General features: G+C 50.3%; 1 protein-coding gene across 3 annotated transcripts in view; it reads right to left on the bottom strand.

Annotated features, from left to right (window-relative positions):
• The window catches only part of SLC11A2 (solute carrier family 11 member 2), a 40,556-nt gene extending 23,267 nt beyond the window's left edge, over positions 1-17,289 (bottom strand). Inside the window, exons 1-5 of one of the 3 annotated variants that reach the window (XM_084751474.1) lie at positions 17,034-17,289; positions 6,522-6,593; positions 4,280-4,428; positions 2,598-2,723; positions 1,101-1,220 (exon numbers count right to left, since the gene is read on the bottom strand). In XM_084751474.1, the coding sequence (XP_084607600.1) occupies positions 1,101-1,220; positions 2,598-2,723; positions 4,280-4,428; positions 6,522-6,593; positions 17,034-17,088 (522 nt within the window). In that variant the 5' untranslated portion in view covers positions 17,089-17,289. Of the gene's footprint in view, positions 1-1,100; positions 1,221-2,597; positions 2,724-4,279; positions 4,429-6,521; positions 6,594-15,807; positions 15,921-17,033 lie in introns of those variants that run through there. The other 2 variants (XM_084751476.1, XM_084751475.1) reach the window with 2 other exon arrangements.
• Between the last annotated feature and the right edge of the window lie 306 nt (positions 17,290-17,595).

Genomic DNA, 17,595 nt, shown 5'->3' with positions numbered 1-17,595 from the left:
CCTGGAAAGCCATTTCCTGTCACAAACACCTATTAATGTGCACAAAGAAAAAGAAACTAAAGGCAGTTATAAAACAGCAACATTTTCTGAAAAGTTGGTAAAAATAATTTATATTTATCACATCTGGGGGTGCATGCCTATGAAACCAGGACTCAAGAATTCCAGCAGGACGATCAAGAAAGAGTTCAAGAACACCCTAAGCTACAGACAGACAGACTGACCAACAGACCACCATAGGAGCACAGAAGAGAAAAACAACATGAAACCCTATGCTTACAGTCAGAAGTGAGATCGAACATTAGGGCACCCTCAAGTGAGGCCTATTTCATATATAAAATGAAACTAACTTTAAAATGTTTTTCAAGTCGGGCAGTGGTGGAGCACACCTTTAATCCCAGCACTCAGGAGTCAGAGGCAGGAGGATCGCCGTGAGTTCAAGGCCAGCCTGGTCTGCAGAGAGAGTTCCAGGGCAGCCAGAGCTGTTACACAGAGAAACCCTGTCTCAAAAAACAAACAAAAACAAAAACACAAAAATGTCTGTCGCTGTGAGGAGTGGCTCAAGGACGGCTGTGCAGTCTGTGAAGGCCTGAGTTTTGTTCTCAGCCCCACCCACGCTGTCACACACAGCTCATTTCCACTTTAGGTGGCAGTAAGAAAGGTAAGGTAGCTACAGCGACAGAGTAAATTGGAAGTACTCAGCAAATCCAAACATCCGACACACACACACTGTAAAAAGCATCTTTTTCAAAGCGATGGTAACATTAAACAGCAAAAGAAGACTGACTGGTAGGTGCTCACTCATGCAAACAGACAACAGGCGCCCAAGGCCATGCTGGCCACACACAGAGTGCAACGCAGCCTGGTCTACATGAGTGTCTCAAAACAACAACAAAAGGTGAGTCCGAACGAGATCCTGAAGGCGGCCCACGGGTCAGCAGCAGGAGAGGCACTGGGGTTCCCCGGGTACTACTAATTTCAGGGACACTGACCCAGCTCCTCCACCGGCTCAGTGCAGACTGGGGCGAGCACACACCAACAGACACACAGATCCCTCTACGGGTCCCAGAGGTCCCACACGAGCAGGGCAGCATGCTGCTCACCTTGGGGTACTGACGGTGACACACTTCAGCGAGATGCAAGCCGGTGACCACTCCAAGTCGAGCCGCGAGGCGCTGGAGCAGCAGCCCCACGATGGTAGCCAGCAGCAGCACCCAGAGCAGCTGAGGAGAAAGGCAGACGCGTCAGCATGGAAGGGCCTTCCGCCCCGCTGTCCACGCTCAGTCAGGACAAAGCCAGGTCGTGAGTGTGGTCCCAAGCTCCACACATCTGTTGTTCTTCCTAAGGAAATTAGGTAGACAAAACGACAGACCGTGCCGGACGTGGTGGCGCACGCCTTTAATCCCAGCACTCAGGAGGCAAAGGCGGGCGGATCACTGTGAGTTCGAGGCCAGCCTGGTCTACAAAGTGAGTCCAGGATGGCCAAGGCTACAGAGAGACCCTGTCTCGAAAAACTAAAACACAAAACAAAACAAAACCCGCCAGACCGCACAGCACTTTTCATGCAAGGGTCACTGCCAACGAAGACCTGTGCACCCTGGGACCAAGAGGGGGTGCGGTGCCTTGAGTGAGGGTGGCTGGGCTCATATGCAGGGATACAGTTGGCGGAACTGTTTGGGAAGAACCAGCGCGTGCTCTTGTTGGAGGAGGTGTGCCCCGTCATTCCCAGTGTCCCTTTTGCTCCTGGTTTGGTGATGAGATGTCGCTCAGCTGTCCCTGCTGCCACCTCTGCTCCACCATTATGGACTCTAACACTCTGAAACCGTAAGCCCAATTACACTGCTTTGTCACAGGAAAAGTGACAAGGATAGGAGGTTGGAGACACCGATCTCCCCATTCTTCGGCCACGCATCCCCCAAAACTTCCCAAGAGCCCAGACCACAGTACAGCCAACGAGCACCCACTTTACACTCCCGCTTAGCCAGAGGCCAGAAGCGACTGGCATGAGTAATATGTGTGGTGAAAACTACATGGCAGCCCACGAACCACTTCTTACTGGAGAGAAAAGCTGCTCACAGAGACGACCGGCCACACAGCACCGTCAGCATCACAACCAGAGCTCACAGAGCATCAGGTAGAGATGCAGAAGCACAGCACAGGCTACAGCCGACTGAACAACACTTCGTACATTCGCCTTTACTTCTCTCAACTGAGGATAGCTCCACCGTGAGCTATGTGCGAGCAGATGGGATACATTTTAACTATTTGTGGTAGATCTTTGTATATCATAGGGTAAATTATGAAATAGATTATGATCTGAACCTGGCACAGCTGGGCCTGCATTTTATTCCAGCACTTGGAAGACAGAGGCCAGCCTGGTCTACAGAGTGAGTTCCAGGTCAGCCAGGGCTACTACAACAAACAAAAACAAAAAACAAAAAACCCAAAAAGAGCAAGAGGGCTGAGGAGTGCAGTGCAGCAAGCGCCCACCAGGACGGGCAGCATGTCGAGGCCTTGAGTCCCTTCTCTGCTCTGCAAAAATAGTCCCAGAAACAACCATGACAACTTGTTTTTCAGGCAAGGGCAAAACTGGAGCTCACCTTAAATCCAGCCACTGCTCCAGACTGCAAATCAGACTCGATGTTTCCTGGATCCAGGTAGGCGATGCTCATAAGAAAACCAGGTCCCGTGAATGCCCAGAGTTTACGGAAGCTAAAACAGGAGTACTATAAAAGACGGGAAAAGTGGCCTGAGTGCCTGCCACCTGTTCTAGTGTCTCCACTGTGTCATGCTGTGTCAAGGAGCGGGCCAGCTGCACAGGATCAGGGGGCCCTGCACCAGCCCAGCTTCCCATCCGCTCCACCTCTCTCAGTGACAGTCGCCTCCCCTTACCTGGGCCCCATCAGCAGCTCCGTCTACACCCAAGTAACACAGCACTTTCGTGCTCACCGGCAACTCACACACAGCAGAACCACATTTGAAGAGGAAAAATACAAAATCCACACTTATAGCACTCAGGAGGCAGAGGCAGGTGGATCTTTTTGAGTTCCAGGACAGCCTGGTCTACAAAGTGAGTCCAGGACAGCCAGGGATACACAGGGAAACCCTGTCTCAAAACAACAACAAAAAAACCAAAACAAACAAACAAATCTCACTAATGCCACTTAACCCCATGTCTGAGGAGACCAGCGCCAAAGCAAGCCCTGAGGATGCTGAGCGGCCTGTGTGGTGAGCAGATCCTCCCCTTGCAGGCTTCCCCAGTCCGTCCCCAGCTGCAGCCCTGCAATTTTCTGAGAATTGTCAAGGGAAAAGTCAAAACACCAGTGTAGACACTCTCTACAAAGAGAGAAAGAGAATTTCCAGGCTTGCTTTTCAAGGCATTTTTTCTGGTCTTAACACTTAATAGATGATCTAGTTTTCTACTGAGTGAACAAAGGAGACTTTATCCCTGGCTGGCCTTGGAGTAAAGTCACAAATGTTTAAGTCAGCTGAAAACCTGGAACAAAGACAGTGCCAAAACCCCAGATACAAGCTTCTGGAAGCTTGTTGTTCAAAAGCTGTGAAGGACCAACCTGAAGCTGGGCAAAGGGGACGAGAGGTCAGTCTAAGCCTGTCAGACTCCTCATGTGAACAGACGGGCAAAGCTTCCTGAAACCGTGACGTTTCATACCAGAGAGGAGCACACACGAGGGTGTGGACCTGGTTCTACCCTATTCCGTGGGTACGCTCCCCCAGGGGAGGACCAGGAACGAATCTTAAGTGGCAACCTGATCTCTGAACTCACAGAGACGGGCAGTTTGTTAACCGGACGGTGGAAGCAGACAGCAGAACCAGCTGCCTGTATCCACAGACCTCGGCCTTGAATACAGCTAAGCAAACATCAACAACTGTCCAAAGTCACAGCTCACTGTACAAAACAGTAAAGCCCACCACTTTAGTATTTTAAAGGAAGTTGTCAAAAATAAAAATTCAATAAAACAAGTCATGCTGATGGGACTGCACCCAGCTACACCTGGCTCTACAGAGCAGGAAGCCTGGCCTATGTGAATCTCTGTTAACAAGAGCAGAGCGAGGGAAGCAAAGAGCCACTGTAACACTTAGTGCCCAGACAGCGCTGGCCAGCTGTCCCGGCGCGGGGCGCGCTCCACCGCAGCCACACTACTCAGGTTGCTTGAGGAGCTTGCTCATCTCCCTTTTGGCCACCGCAATGTACTTCAAACTGATTCCACGCTGGTTCCGTCCGGGAAGCAACAATGGAGTCCCCGCACGGACTGTCACTAACCTCCTCTTCCGGAATGGGGATCTTCTCATCAAAGTAGGTGGTAAAGGGCTCCTCAGAATCCCCAGTGGACAGTGGGAGGGATGAACTGCTGTAGGCAGGGTTGATGGCGCCAAGGCTGGCAGAGTCTCCATGGTCCCCAGAAGCGCCATCTAGGTCAACATGACAAAGCCCACTGATGAGCACTCTCAGTGACGCTGAAACCAAAGCGCTTCATCCTGATGGAAAACCACCCCTTGTCTGGTACCCGCGGCCCCAGTGAGCAGCAGCGTTAGGCCCAAAGTTAAACTATCTTACATCTTGCACACAAGAGACCAGCCTGGCTTTATAGTACAGTGTGTCCTAAACAGTTTATTAATCTACATTTTATGTGTACACATATATATTTTCTAAGTGACAGGGTCTAATAAGAGACCAGCCTGAAGCCCAGGATGACTCTGAACTTAACCCTCTTACTCCATCTCCCAAGGGCTGGGATCACAGCCATGTGCCACCACACCTGGTTTATGTAGCGCTAATGACGGAACCCAGGGTTTCATGCGTGCTAGGCAAGCACTCTGTAACCGAGTTACATCCCCCAGACCAATACACTGATTTTTTTTTAAAAGGTCCTGTGTACACATGGTTGGACAAGGATGGACATGCAGGCTGTGGTGTACGTCTGTAACCCTAACAGTCAGGACACTAGAGAAGGAAGGTTGAGACTTCAAGGTCAAAGCAGGCTTCACAGATAGACCCTATCTCAAAGGAAAGAGAGAGAAGTGCAAAGCCTCCAACAGTGCTCTCACCTCAGGCTCAGACCAGTTTACTGTAACATTTTATTAAACCTTTGAGAATTGCATACTGTGTATTTTGACCACAGTCACCCCACCTCTTCTCATCTCTTCAGCTCCTCAGACCCATGTCCTGCCTCCTCCCAACTCTGTGTCCTCTCTGGATCCGTTTTACTAATTTCACAGGACTTTTCTTATTCTATACTTCAGTTTTCTCTAAGAACACTGCCATGCTTCAGAGGCTAAATCAAGAAGACCACAAGTTCGAGGTCAGCCTGGGCAAAAATTTAACAAGACTCTGACTTAAAACAAACGTATAACTCTTACCTAAGATTCAATATTAACAAACTAGCTCCTAACTAGTAACCAGAATCCTAAGGTTTTAAGAGAAAATTAGTCAATTGGACATCCTCCCATCCCAAAATTCATTAGGACTCACTCTAAGAACTGGAAAACTCTGAACAAGTTCAGGCTCAAGCTGACACTAAAAAAAACCCACCAAACAGCCAGGTGTGGTGGTGCACACCTGTGATCCCAGCACTTGGGAGGCAGAGGCAGGTGGATCGCTGTGAGTTCGAGGCCAGCCTGGTCTACAAAGTGAGTCTAAGACAGCCAAGACTACACAGAGAAACCCTGTCTCAAAAAACAAACAACAACAACAACAACAAAAAGGAAGCCATGAGCAGGAAGACTGGGAATCTTAACTAAGGCCCAGGACCTGCGGGCTGGTGGTCACGGGTGCTGGCCCTGCAGGCTGGTGGTCACGGGTGCTGGCCCTGCAGGCTGGTGGTCACGGGTGCTGGCCCTGCAGGCTGGTGGTCACAGGTGCTGGCACCCTTGTGACTAAGCTGAGCTCACAGGAACCTGATAGCAGTGTCATGTTTCCCCAAGGCCTGCATTTACAGTTAGTCATAAATGCAGGGATGGAAAGCCTAGCAGAAAAGGCTAATCCACCAGAAGTACAAGACGTCCACTCAGCTGCATGCACAAGATGAGCAGGTGGAACCACAAAGCTTTCTTCTCTTTCCCAGAAATCCCACAGCCAACTTTAAAAAAGGAAAAAAGAAATTGGAGCTCTGATATCTATACAAAGCAGGAAGGAAAGGGGATTCTACAGGGCGAGCTCAGACCCCTGAGGGACCCAGAGTAAAGCAGAGCCTGGCTCAGCATAAAACTCAGCTACATACACTACAACACTGGCAGATTCAGTGGGCACGGCAGGGGGTGGGGGAGGGTAGGGGTCCCCACCAAGCCTGGCAATGGCACTGTCCTTGCAGGCACTGCTGCTCTAGAAACCAAATTAGCTAGTCACGACCCAGCTGGCAATTAGAAATAAGAATGAGGCAGAATTCTATGATTGCAAATTCACTTTCATGCATAGCCAGTGACCAGAAGACTCCTGACTAAGGCAGGGTCAAGACAGCCAGCCTGTCGCTGCCCAAAGCCCAATCCCATGTAAAGATATAAGTTACCGTCTGGCATCTTCTCTTCTGGATCCAACACCATGGTGGATACCTGAGTGTCTGTGTTCTTAGAATAGGATTCTATAGGAGGAAAGAGAGGGTGAAGAATTAGCAAGAACAGAACTAACACTTTGTCACTAGATGAAAGGAACAGACCCTCTACTCAGTTAGCTAACCCCAAATCATCACAGCTTTCAGGATGATGGACATTCACAAAAACAATAAAAGTCGAGGCCAGGAAGATGGGGAGGGAGGCTGGGAGCCTGCGGAGTGTGCAGTCGCCTCGTGCTGGGGTCCCGAAAGCACCGGAACCACACTCAGCTCTCCTGGCTCCCACGTAGGTGCTGGGTCCACTCACGTGGGCTCTAGTGCAAGCACAGCAGATGCGCGCTCCAGCCAGCCAGTCTGTCTTAATATGCATAAACAGGCTGCCAGTCAACAGCCTTGCCTAAGCCTTGCCTCAGCATCATCCCAAATAGCTGACGCCTGAATAGTCTCCTTCAGTGTCACAACTTCCAAGAACAGAAAGCAGCCAGGTTTGCCATGACAAAACTTCGGAGACAGAGGCTGAGGATGGGGAACTCAGATCGGCAGCAGCTCTATGAGGTCAGGCCGGGACACACGAGACCCTGTCTCAAAACAAAGTAAAGCAAACTACAACTGCCCACCTGCCCAATGACTTAAATGCACCGCTTGGGTTCTGGGAGGGCATGGAAGGCACCTCTCAAGAAGGAAAACTACACAAACTTCCAGCCTCACTCCCAAAACTCTGAAGTTCAGGAGAAGCTCCTCACTCAAAGACAAGCCTGCCCTCAGTGCACAGCACCAGCAAACCAACACAGCCCACCCACAGCCCACTCTCCACTAGGCCTCACCAAAAGGGCAACATTTTTTTTTTTTTAAGTTTTTTTGGGACAAGGTTTCTCTGTGTTTTCCTGGCTGTCCTGGACTCGCTTTGCAGACCAGGCTGGCCGTGAACTCACAGTGATCCGCCGGCCTCTGGAGTACTGGGGCAGAACTTTTTTTTCTTAACGTTTGTTTGTTTTTGCAGGGATGGGGGCAGGGGAGTTGGCTCTTTTCTTCCACTGTGTGTCCCTGGGATGGAATTTGGGTCTCTAGGCTTGGCAGCAGGTGCCTTTACCATCTCAGAGCTGTCTCACTAGCCCTAAAAATGATCAACTTTTTTTTTTAAAAGATTTATTTATTTATTATTTATACAGTGTTCCGCCTGCATGTGAGCCTGCCCACCAGAAGAGGGCACCAGATCTTATCATAGATGGTTGTGAGCCACCATGTGGTTGCTGGGAATTGAACTCAGGACCTTTGGAAGAGCAGACAGGGCCCTTAACCACTGAGCCATCTCTCTAGCACCAAAAGGCTGAACTTTTAAACCCTGGACCTACTTACTATGTAGTCTTTGTCTCAGTTGATTCCCATAAATCCCCAAAGCACTTATCCTACTTAAGAGGGGATAAGCCTCTTCCCCATGAGTCACTTTTCTCCTCTTCTGCAGTAGATCGCTCCCATCCAAACCACCCCTCCACCTTATGTTTTAGATACTCTTTGTTTGCTTGTTTTTTCAAGACAAGGTCTCTCTGTGTAGCCCTGGCTGTCCTGGACTCACTTTGTAGTCCAGGCTGGCCTCAAACTCACAGCGATATGCCTGCCTCTACCTCCCGAGTGCTGGGATTACAGGCATGTACCACCACACCGGCTAAATTGTAAATATTTTAGGATAAATTTTGTTTTGTATTGTGGGGTGGCTTTTGGTTTTTGTTTTTGTTTTTTCTTTCTTTCTTTCTTTTCTTTTCTTTTTTCTTTTTTGGTTTTTTCAAGACAGGGTTTCTCTGTGTAGCCTTGGCTGTCCGGGACTCACTTTGTAGACTAGGCTGGCCTCGAACTCACAACGATCCGCCTGCCTCTGCCTCCCAAGTGCAGGGATTAAAGGCATGTGCCACCACGCCCGGCCATGAAGGGTGTTTTATGCTGTGGCCCCCAAGTTGGCCTGGAAAATGAGGCAATGTCACACACACACACACCCGCAGCCTCATTACCCACAAGGTTTCAAGTGGTGGTCTAAGTGACGTTCTGACACCAAGTACACAGGAGCCAACAGAACACAAGGCACTGGTCTTCCTGGAAGTCTCCAGAACATACTACTCAAAACAGATTCTACAGCACAACTTACTCCTCATGTCTTCCAATGATCAAGCCACACCTTCGTGGTTTACACCACCTGAGGGCCCAGCAGTGCTTAACTACCACAGGCACCATGAGGCAGGCAGACCTCTGAGAGCTCGCTGCCAGCATGGTCTACATGTGAGACCCTGCCTAAAAAATAAATAATGAAAGATGTAAGGCTGTTTTACAAGTAAAGACAATTATCAACTTACGTATTACAAATTTTTATTTGAAAATTCAAGCTTGCATACCCGCTGATATAGAGATGAGCCCTACGGATACACACGGGGAAATCCACACGAGCATCTGTGCTACGACACTGTTTAAACCAGAAACTGTGAGAGCCTGGCCTCAGTAAGGAGCTGCCAAAAAGCTGCGCACATGCACGGGGCAGAAATGTCCTGCAGCCACAGTAAGTAGAGCAGGTCTACACATCCTGACAGCCCGTCACGGCAGATGGATCTTGCCAGGTGAAAACACCGAAAATCGGTAACACTGCCTGCGCATTTAAAAAGGCACCTGGCTATTCTTCAAAAGGTCCTGAGTTCAATTCCCTGCAACCACATGGTGGCTCACAACCATCTATACTGAGATCTGGTGCCCTCTTTTGGCCTACTGGCTCACATGCAGGCAGAACATTGCATACATAATAAATAAATCTTTAGAAAAATGAAATTTGGGATTGGAGAGATAGCTCAGTGGTTAAGAGTACTGTCTGAGCCAGGCGGTGGTGGCGCATGTCTTTAATACCAGCACTTGGGAGGCAAAGGCAGGTGGATCACTGTGAGTTTGAGGCCAGCCTGGTCTACAAAGTTAGTCCAGGACAGTCAAGGCTACACAGAGAAACCCTGTCTTGAAAAACCAAAACAAGGGGCTGGAGAGATGGCTCAGTGGTTAAGAGAGCACTGCCTGCTCTTCCCAAGGACCTGGATTCGATTCCCAGCACCCACATGGCAGCTCACAACTGTCTATAATTCCAAGATCTGACACCCCTACACCAATGCACATGAATTAAAATTAAAATAAAATATTAAAAAAAAGAAAAACCAAAACAAACAAACAAACAAGAGTACTGTCTGCTCTTCCAGAGATCCTGAGTTCAATTCCCAACAACCACATGGTGGCTCACAAGCATCTGTAACACAATCTTCTGCGAAGACAGCATACTCGTATACATAAAACAAATAAATAAATCTTTTTTTAAAATGGAATTTAAGAGTATGCCTTTGATCCCAGCACTCTGGAGGTTGAGGCAAGAGGATCTCTGTGAGTTGGAGGCCAACCTGATCTACAGATCAAGTTCTAGGACAGCCAGGAATTAAAAAAAACAAAACAAAAAACAAAAAAAAAAAAACCCCAAAAACATAGGGAAAGAAAGAAAAGGCAGCTGGGAGCCAGGCTTAGAGCTTCGCACCAGGTCTTGGGAAGGGGAAGCAGGAAGACATGAGCTGAGCCAGAAGGGGCAGGGAGAGGGCGGCGTGGGAAAAGGGCGGGTGAGGTGAGGCGCTAGGCTCACACAAGCAGGTGAGGTGAGGCACTGGGCTCACACAAGCAGGTGAGGTGAGGCACTGGGCTCACACAAGCAGGTGAGGTGAGGCGCTGGGCTCACACAAGCAGGTGAGGTGAGGCACTGGGCTCACACAAGCAGGTGAGGTGAGGCACTGGGCTCACACAAGCAGGTGAGGTGAGGCACTGGGCTCACACAAGCAGGTGAGGTGAGGCACTGGGCTCACACAAGCAGGTGAGGTGAGGCACTGGGCTCACACAAGCTTTCTGGCAATAGCAATGCCTCACTGGTCCTTGTATTACTCTTCACCATTGTACGTAGCACTAAAGCGCAAGCCCAGGTGTCCCAGTGACATACAATGGTAGGCTTTGTTTGATTTTTTTCAAAATTTAAATCTTCTATAGATTGTCACAGCTTTTCAGAAACCCTCTCCCCGGGGTCCTTCTGCCAAACTATCTGACAGAAGCTTCCAAGAAGACAGCGAGCTCTGCTCTGCAGGCAGGAGGCACTGCTGGCCTAGAGCACCCAGGAGCTCTCAGCGCCTGCCCACTGCCCAGCCCTAGCTTGTCATCTGTGCTCACGTGAACACCGACTCCTTGGACCTTCCTTGCAATTCTCCTCAGTGAATTTGATTACGGTAAAATCACAGTCAGGACAGCATCCTCCGGGGTAGAAGAAACATGGCGTCCACAACTGCAATTATTCAGAAGCTGCAGTGCTACCCAGAGCACCGTGGAAGGCTCTGAGAAGGCAGTGACACCTGCTCCGCCCATGAAGAGGTGGGAGGTGTCCTGGGGCCAGCCATACCCGTGACCCTGCCCTAGGCTACCTGGCCATGTGACTGGTTTTCCTCCCTGGACTCCCTAGGGGAGAGCATGACCTAATATATAACACAAACACAGAGCACCACATTACTTAGACACAAACACACACACACACAGTCAGGTGTGGTGATACACGCCTGTAATCCCAGCATTCAGGAGGCAGAGACAGGAAGATTGCCAAAAGTCTGAGGCCAGCCTGCTGTCTACCTAGCAAGTTCCAGACCAGCTGGGGCTACACAGTCATATCCTAGCTTAAAGACACAACGTATGAAATACTGACTGCATGTACAATCGAACTTAAACTATTTTCTTATGTTGAAGAAAAGATTTACGTTTAAAATAATGATCTCTTATAACCAAAGGCATTCAAAGCCATGTCATTAATTTGAAGGTATCAAGAAGAAAGTTTTGCTCACCCTGGGGAGAGCAGGGTGCAGTTGTTTGTACCCAGTCTCTAGTCACCCCATCTCCCAACCCTCTTTTTTTCTATGCAGCCCAGAGGACAAGTTCAGGGGGTTCTGTCCTTCTACCATGGGGGCCTTGGGGGTCAGACTCAGACTGGCGGCATCACTCTAACTCAGATACTAACAGGAGATAAGGGGCTGTAACCCCAGCATTTAGGAGGATGAGGCAGGTGCATCACACGTTCAAAGCCAGCTGCTATCAAGCTACTAGCTCAAACAGGTGAGTAGGGGACCAACAGAAGAGAACATAAAGATTTTCAAATCCTACTTAAATTCTCTTTCCCCTACAAGTCTACTTTCAGGCTAAAGCAGACAGTCTGACCACACCACCACCTACTTCCCACGAGATGAACTTCATAAACTGAACTCTTTCCACCTGTAGGACTGAAAACCCAACAGAGCTAATTAAGAGTTTGCTAGCGTCAGCCAGACGGTGGTGGCACATGCCTTTAATCCCAGCACGCGGGAGGCAGAGGCAGGCGATCTATGTGAGTACAAAGCCAGCCTGCCTGGTCTAGAAAACCCTGCTTTAAATAATGACCCTGGTTTTGGAGAGCTGGCTCAGTGGTTAAGAGCACTGACTGGTCTTCTAGAGGTCCTGAGTTCAATTCCCAGCACCCACACATGCACACAAAGCACTCTAATACATTTTTTTAAAAAAATCAATAAATCTGAAAGAAAGAAAGAAAGAAAGAAAGAAAGAAAGAAAGAAAGAAAGAAAGAAAGAAGGCCTTAAAGTCAGGTATGGTGGCGCAGGCCTTTAATCCCAGTACTTGGGAGGCAGAGGCAGGCGGATCTCTGTGAGTTCAAGGCTACACAGAGACACCCTGTCTCAAAAATAAATAAATAAATAAATAAAACGGCCTTAAAACCATAACCTGCTCTACCCTCCTGGCTTCTGCTATTAACACCTTTAGTCCCACACAACGCACCCAGCTCACAACATTCACACAGGACTCCTATATACAATGCCACTACACAGGAGCAGGGCCAGCTCTCTGACATGACAGCCACTGAGACACTGACTGAGACTGACATTTTATTAACCTTGAACACCAACGTAATAATTAATCTCTCCTCCTACTTTGTCCTACTCTACACCCAGTATGTCTGATTTTTCTCTTTGAAATTGAAAGAAAAGCTCTGTGTGTGTGTGGGGGGGGGGGTGGTTAAGGCCGCCAATGTCAGGTTTCTTCTTCAGTTGCTCTTTATCTTCTTGTTTTGTCCTGAGATGGTGTTTCTCTGTGTTTCTCGGAAAGCCTTCAATCCCAGCTACCTCGAGACCAGCAGGACGTTAAGAACTCCAGGCCAGTCTAAGTGTGACAGCCAGATCCTGTCTAGAAACACACAGGCACAAACCACAGACAGAGGAGGGAGGAGGGAGGGGAGGAGGGAGGGGAGGGAGGAGGGGAGGGAGGGAGGAAGGAGGGGAGGGAGGGGCGGGGAGAGGAGAAGAAAGATCTGGGGAGAGGAATACAGTTGATAAAGAAACTGCCTGCTTGAGAGCCAAAGATAAGAACAGAGAAAATGTGGCCCAGCTGTCAAGTACTGATCTGTTAGAAGTATTATTTATCAGCCATGACTTTAGAAATACAGGCCTGAGCTCGAGAGATGGCTTAGGGGTTAAAAGCATCCATTGCTCTTCCAGCGTTCAATTCCCAGCACCCATGTCAGATGGCTTGTAACTCCAGCTCCTGGAGATCTGACACATCCAGCCTTGGTGGGCATCTGCACTCTTGTGCATGTACCCAAACACACATACCACCACCACCACAGAAACACACATATACGTAACTAAAAATAATAAAATAAAATAAATCTCTTCAGAAAAAAAAAAAAAAGGAAGGGCAGGCCACGGCTAGTGAGCCAATTGAGAACACTGCCCTGGCTGCTGCTGTCAGGACCACTCACAGTCACCCTGAAGGATCCCTTGGTCTTTGTTCCTCTGAGAGGGCAAGCTTCCTGCAAAGTTCTCTAACCAAAGCAGCAGTGTTTCCTGGGGGGGGGGGGGGGCGTGTGCTGGTCACCTAGCCTGACACCTCCATCCTGTCAACAACATCAAAGGACCTGTCTACAGGAAGAAAAAAGAAACCTACTAAACACATAATATTACCCACCTCTTGACAATGAAAAATATTTTGCCAGTCTTTTTTTTTTCCCACTTGTGTTGTTTTTCTCCAGAAAATCTGAAGAATGTTGTTCATTAGATTCCACCCAACCCACTTACCCTACAGGTGTGTTACCTTCAAATTTTACCTTCTTTGCTTAACAGAAATAGTATATGTCAAGTCAGACAAACGTACAGTAAGAGATACCCGGGCTTTAGTTGCTTCCTTCTGCTCTTTGGAACCTGGTAAAATTTTAATAATTAACTTGTGGCCTTCTCCTCTCATTATATATGAATTTTAATACATTTCAACCTAAAGAAGTATTAAACTGTTTTAATACAAAGATAAGCAAGTCAGCCTACCCTGCCACAAATGGACCACTGGGCTTGCTACCATAACTGTTCTTTTCCATAAACAAAGTTTCTCACCCAGCAATTATTTCCTAACAGAGTTGCAGAGTGCATGAAGAACCGTGGCTGGGAGCTCCCAGCCACGCCAGAAGGACCTGAGACGCAAAGACAGGCTTGCACAGCAGAAAGTAAAGACATTTGACAAACAGCATCCAGCCAAGCTCTTGGCTTCAAAGCCAGACAGAAAAGGACCCCACTGTGTGGAGACAATTCTCTAACCACCGCGCAGAGTCACACCTGAACCAAAGCCCCTCGCTAGCTCAGCTGAGTCACACAAGGAACCTCGGAGACTCACATCCAGATTCCCCATTCCTCAACAAGAGGTGCTGGCTGGATGTTCAGGAATTCCCCTTCTGAGTCCCACGCGCCTTCCCAGAACACGAGAAATCATGTGTGCTGCAGTCTGTGTCCAAAATAAACTCTTAGCCCAAGCAAGACTGAGAATGAAATAGCTAATTTTAAAAAAAAATCACCAGTGAAATCTCAAGGTTACGTTTATCAACAGAGCGACTGCAGGAAGCAACCTACAACGATACTTTCCAACCGCATTTAGCAGGCTCCGCAGAAGCCAAGCTTGAGTGGTAAATACTTGTGTCTCCACGGAGGCAGGAGGATAGCTGCAAGCTGGAGGGCTACACGTCAAGTTCCAAGCCAGTTAAAGATACACAGCAAGATCTAGGCTCAAAGACAAGGATGAAGGAACAGGCAGCGCAGCGCCTCGCTCCTGTAATTGACCGCACTTGCAGACTAATAATATGGCTAGAAAGCACTAGCCTGGAGGGTCTTTGGCAGCTGCCCAAGGGATTCTGAGCAAAGACTAGTGAGAAGGTCAAAGCCTTCGGAAGCCACAGGCACCTGCAGGCAATCATACAAACTCCTGGCGGCAGGGGACTGGCCTAAGCACTTTACCTGTATTAACGCCGCCAGCCCTGTGAGATGCCCCCCCCCGCCCCCGTCACGCTCACCCTAAGTGTGTGGGACACCGGAAAGCCTAAGGACCCTGAACAAAGTTACCACAGCCAAGAAGTGACCGGTCTCGGTCAGGCTGGAGGTGCCACGGGGCACAAGAAGGACAGTTTTCCGTGGCTGCCCCACAGGTCACAGGGACGCTCCTAGATGGCCCTGGCCACCTCCCCTTCCATATGTTTGTGTTCGCTGCCTAAAATCACACCGTCGTCGACAAGCAAAGGACAACAGTGTCTCCAGTTTGCCCAGAGGAAACGGGACTTCTGTCCTGAGGATGCCCTTCCAAATTAGCCCTGGGTCGGAGAGCCGAAAAGGATAAGTAATCCAAAGGTGGGGTAGCAAGCGAGTTTTAAAAGTACCGGGCCTTGGGGACCGCAGAGAACGGACGCATCCATCGCGTGCAAGGTGTCCCTGAACGAGGCCTGGAAGGCGCAGGGACCCGGGCTGCAAGCACAGCCGGGAAACCGAGCAGCACTCAACCCCGAGGCCTGAGGCCTTCGGGCGGACCGCGCAGCTGACAGGGCGCTGCGGGAGGCGGCGGGGGGCAGGCGGACCGACCCCGGGCTCCGGGAGGAGACTGCGGCGCCGACCGTCGCGCCCCTACAGTCTGCGCACTCCCAAACCCCGGGTCCCGCTTCCCGTCCCGCCAGCCGGGGGAGGGGCGGCGGCCCCGGTGTCCCAGGTCTCCGGGAAGGGCCGAGGCCCGTGACCGTCGGCGCCTGCGCTGACCGGGGAGCCCTGCGCGTCCCCTCGGGATACCGGACGCCCCCCGCCGGCCGCGCCCACTCGCCCGCCCACACAAAGCGGAACGCCGTAACCCGGAGGCCGCCAGCACCTCGGCTTACCGACTCCGCCGCCACCTGACACGCCGCGCCGGTGACTCCATATCCCAGGCGCCAACGCCGAGCGGGTCACCCTCCTGCCCTCCCGCGATTGGCCGGCAGTAAGGAGCCCCGCTGTCCTGATTGGCTGGATTCCCGCCGTGGGCGGGACTCCGTGGCCGGCGGACAGGGAGCGGAGGCTCCGCCTACCAATCCCGGGCCTGGGGGCGTGGCCTCAATGGGGGCGGGTCCGAGCCGGAGGCGTGGTCCGGCTTCAGCCCAGCGCGCCACGGTCCCGGCAGTTCAAACCTACGCGTTTCTCTAGTTGGTAACTCCCATTGCGGGAATGCTCGAGACATAAATTTTTGTCATAGTTCCCGCCACCTCTTTTTAGGCAATTACAAGCCTAAGAGATGATGACCACGAAGTACAGCTACACCCGATAATAAGGGGCCATGGAGGTCCCTCTTTTTCTGGCTTTTTGGGCCACATCAGAGTATCCACTGACGCGCCAAGAACACCCCACGTCTGGGAGGAATTGAGAAACTTCGACCAGTGGAGCCAGTTCGGCTGCATCAGTCAGTCGTCCAGCTCCCAAGCCTCACGGAGAGTTGGTCTCCATCCCGGCTGTCTGTCCCGTCTCCCCACACTTTATCCCGCCTGCCCCAAAGCAGTCCCCCACACCATGCCCAGCCTCAGCCTCACACTTCAGAGTCTTATGGCCTGACAAGTCCCCCGACGTTTCACGAAGTCCTTAAGGGCCACCAAAAAAAAGTTGGTTGTTTTCCCCTTCGGATGTCCCCTACTGGCTACAACTGTAGAGATAACAGCGCCGTTTTCTTGTAGAGACTGCCCGGAGAAGTTTTCATTATTTGGTACGAACAGGGATGGAAAGAAAGGGTAAACGCCCCCCCCCCCAAAAAAAATGGAAAAAAATATGACAGCAAAAGCAAACTCGGAACACAGAGAAAAAGCTGCACATCCACATTCTGGCAGGGGCTGCTGCTCTCCTGAAAGAAGAGAAAGTGCACATGTTAGCTCCCGGTCGCTCCAGCTCATCTGTGGCGTTGGAGAAAGGTTTCTCGAATGTCTTCCAGCCCAGAACCTTTCCTCTGGGAACCTCCGCTGCATCTAGAAGAGAAAAAGGGTGGGAGCTGTTCGGGGCAGCTTCCAGGTGCGCTCGCTTGGCTGGCCAGCGTCCCTGGGCTGCTGCTGCTGCTGCTGCTAGCTGCCCACTTACTTAGCTCACAGTTCGGGGCAGCGGCGGCCGCCGACCTCCGTTGCTTCTTCCCCATGGCGCAGAACTGGTCTGACTTTTTTCCAGAGCAGCGCAGCCTCTATATATGCAGACTAGTGCGCCTCCCTTGGTTAGAGAGGACACTAGAGGTAGGTCAAGACTGAGGGAAAAAATTCAAAATCCAAACCGCACCCTCCCTTCAAAGCGTAATCAAATTTCATCTTTGACCGGCCATGAAAAGGAAGCATTGTATTTCTGCCACTCCTAGTTATTAATAAAAATTAATTGAGTTAAAAGTTTTCTTCTGAGATTTCATTTCTGTGCCATTGGGCAGGGCAGGACCTGGAGGCAGGCAATGGGTGCTGGTGACTGAGACGTGTGGAGTAAAAGGAAATGCTTTCTTCTGGAGGCCACGCCCCTGGGAGTGCGGCTGCTTCAGGGACTTCTTCCAGAGAGCTCGCACACTAGGACTCTGCCCCTCTGAGACAGGGGGTGAAACCAATTAACCCAAAGCCTGACAGCCCGCATGTATTTTCCACATAGTACGTGCTATTCTGATGCAATC

The sequence above is a fragment of the Acomys minous genome, assembly GCF_964271855.1.
Source record: "Acomys minous genome assembly, chromosome: 12".
Lineage (NCBI taxonomy): Eukaryota > Metazoa > Chordata > Mammalia > Rodentia > Muridae > Acomys > Acomys minous.
This window is presented reverse-complemented; position numbering and strand designations above follow the sequence as displayed.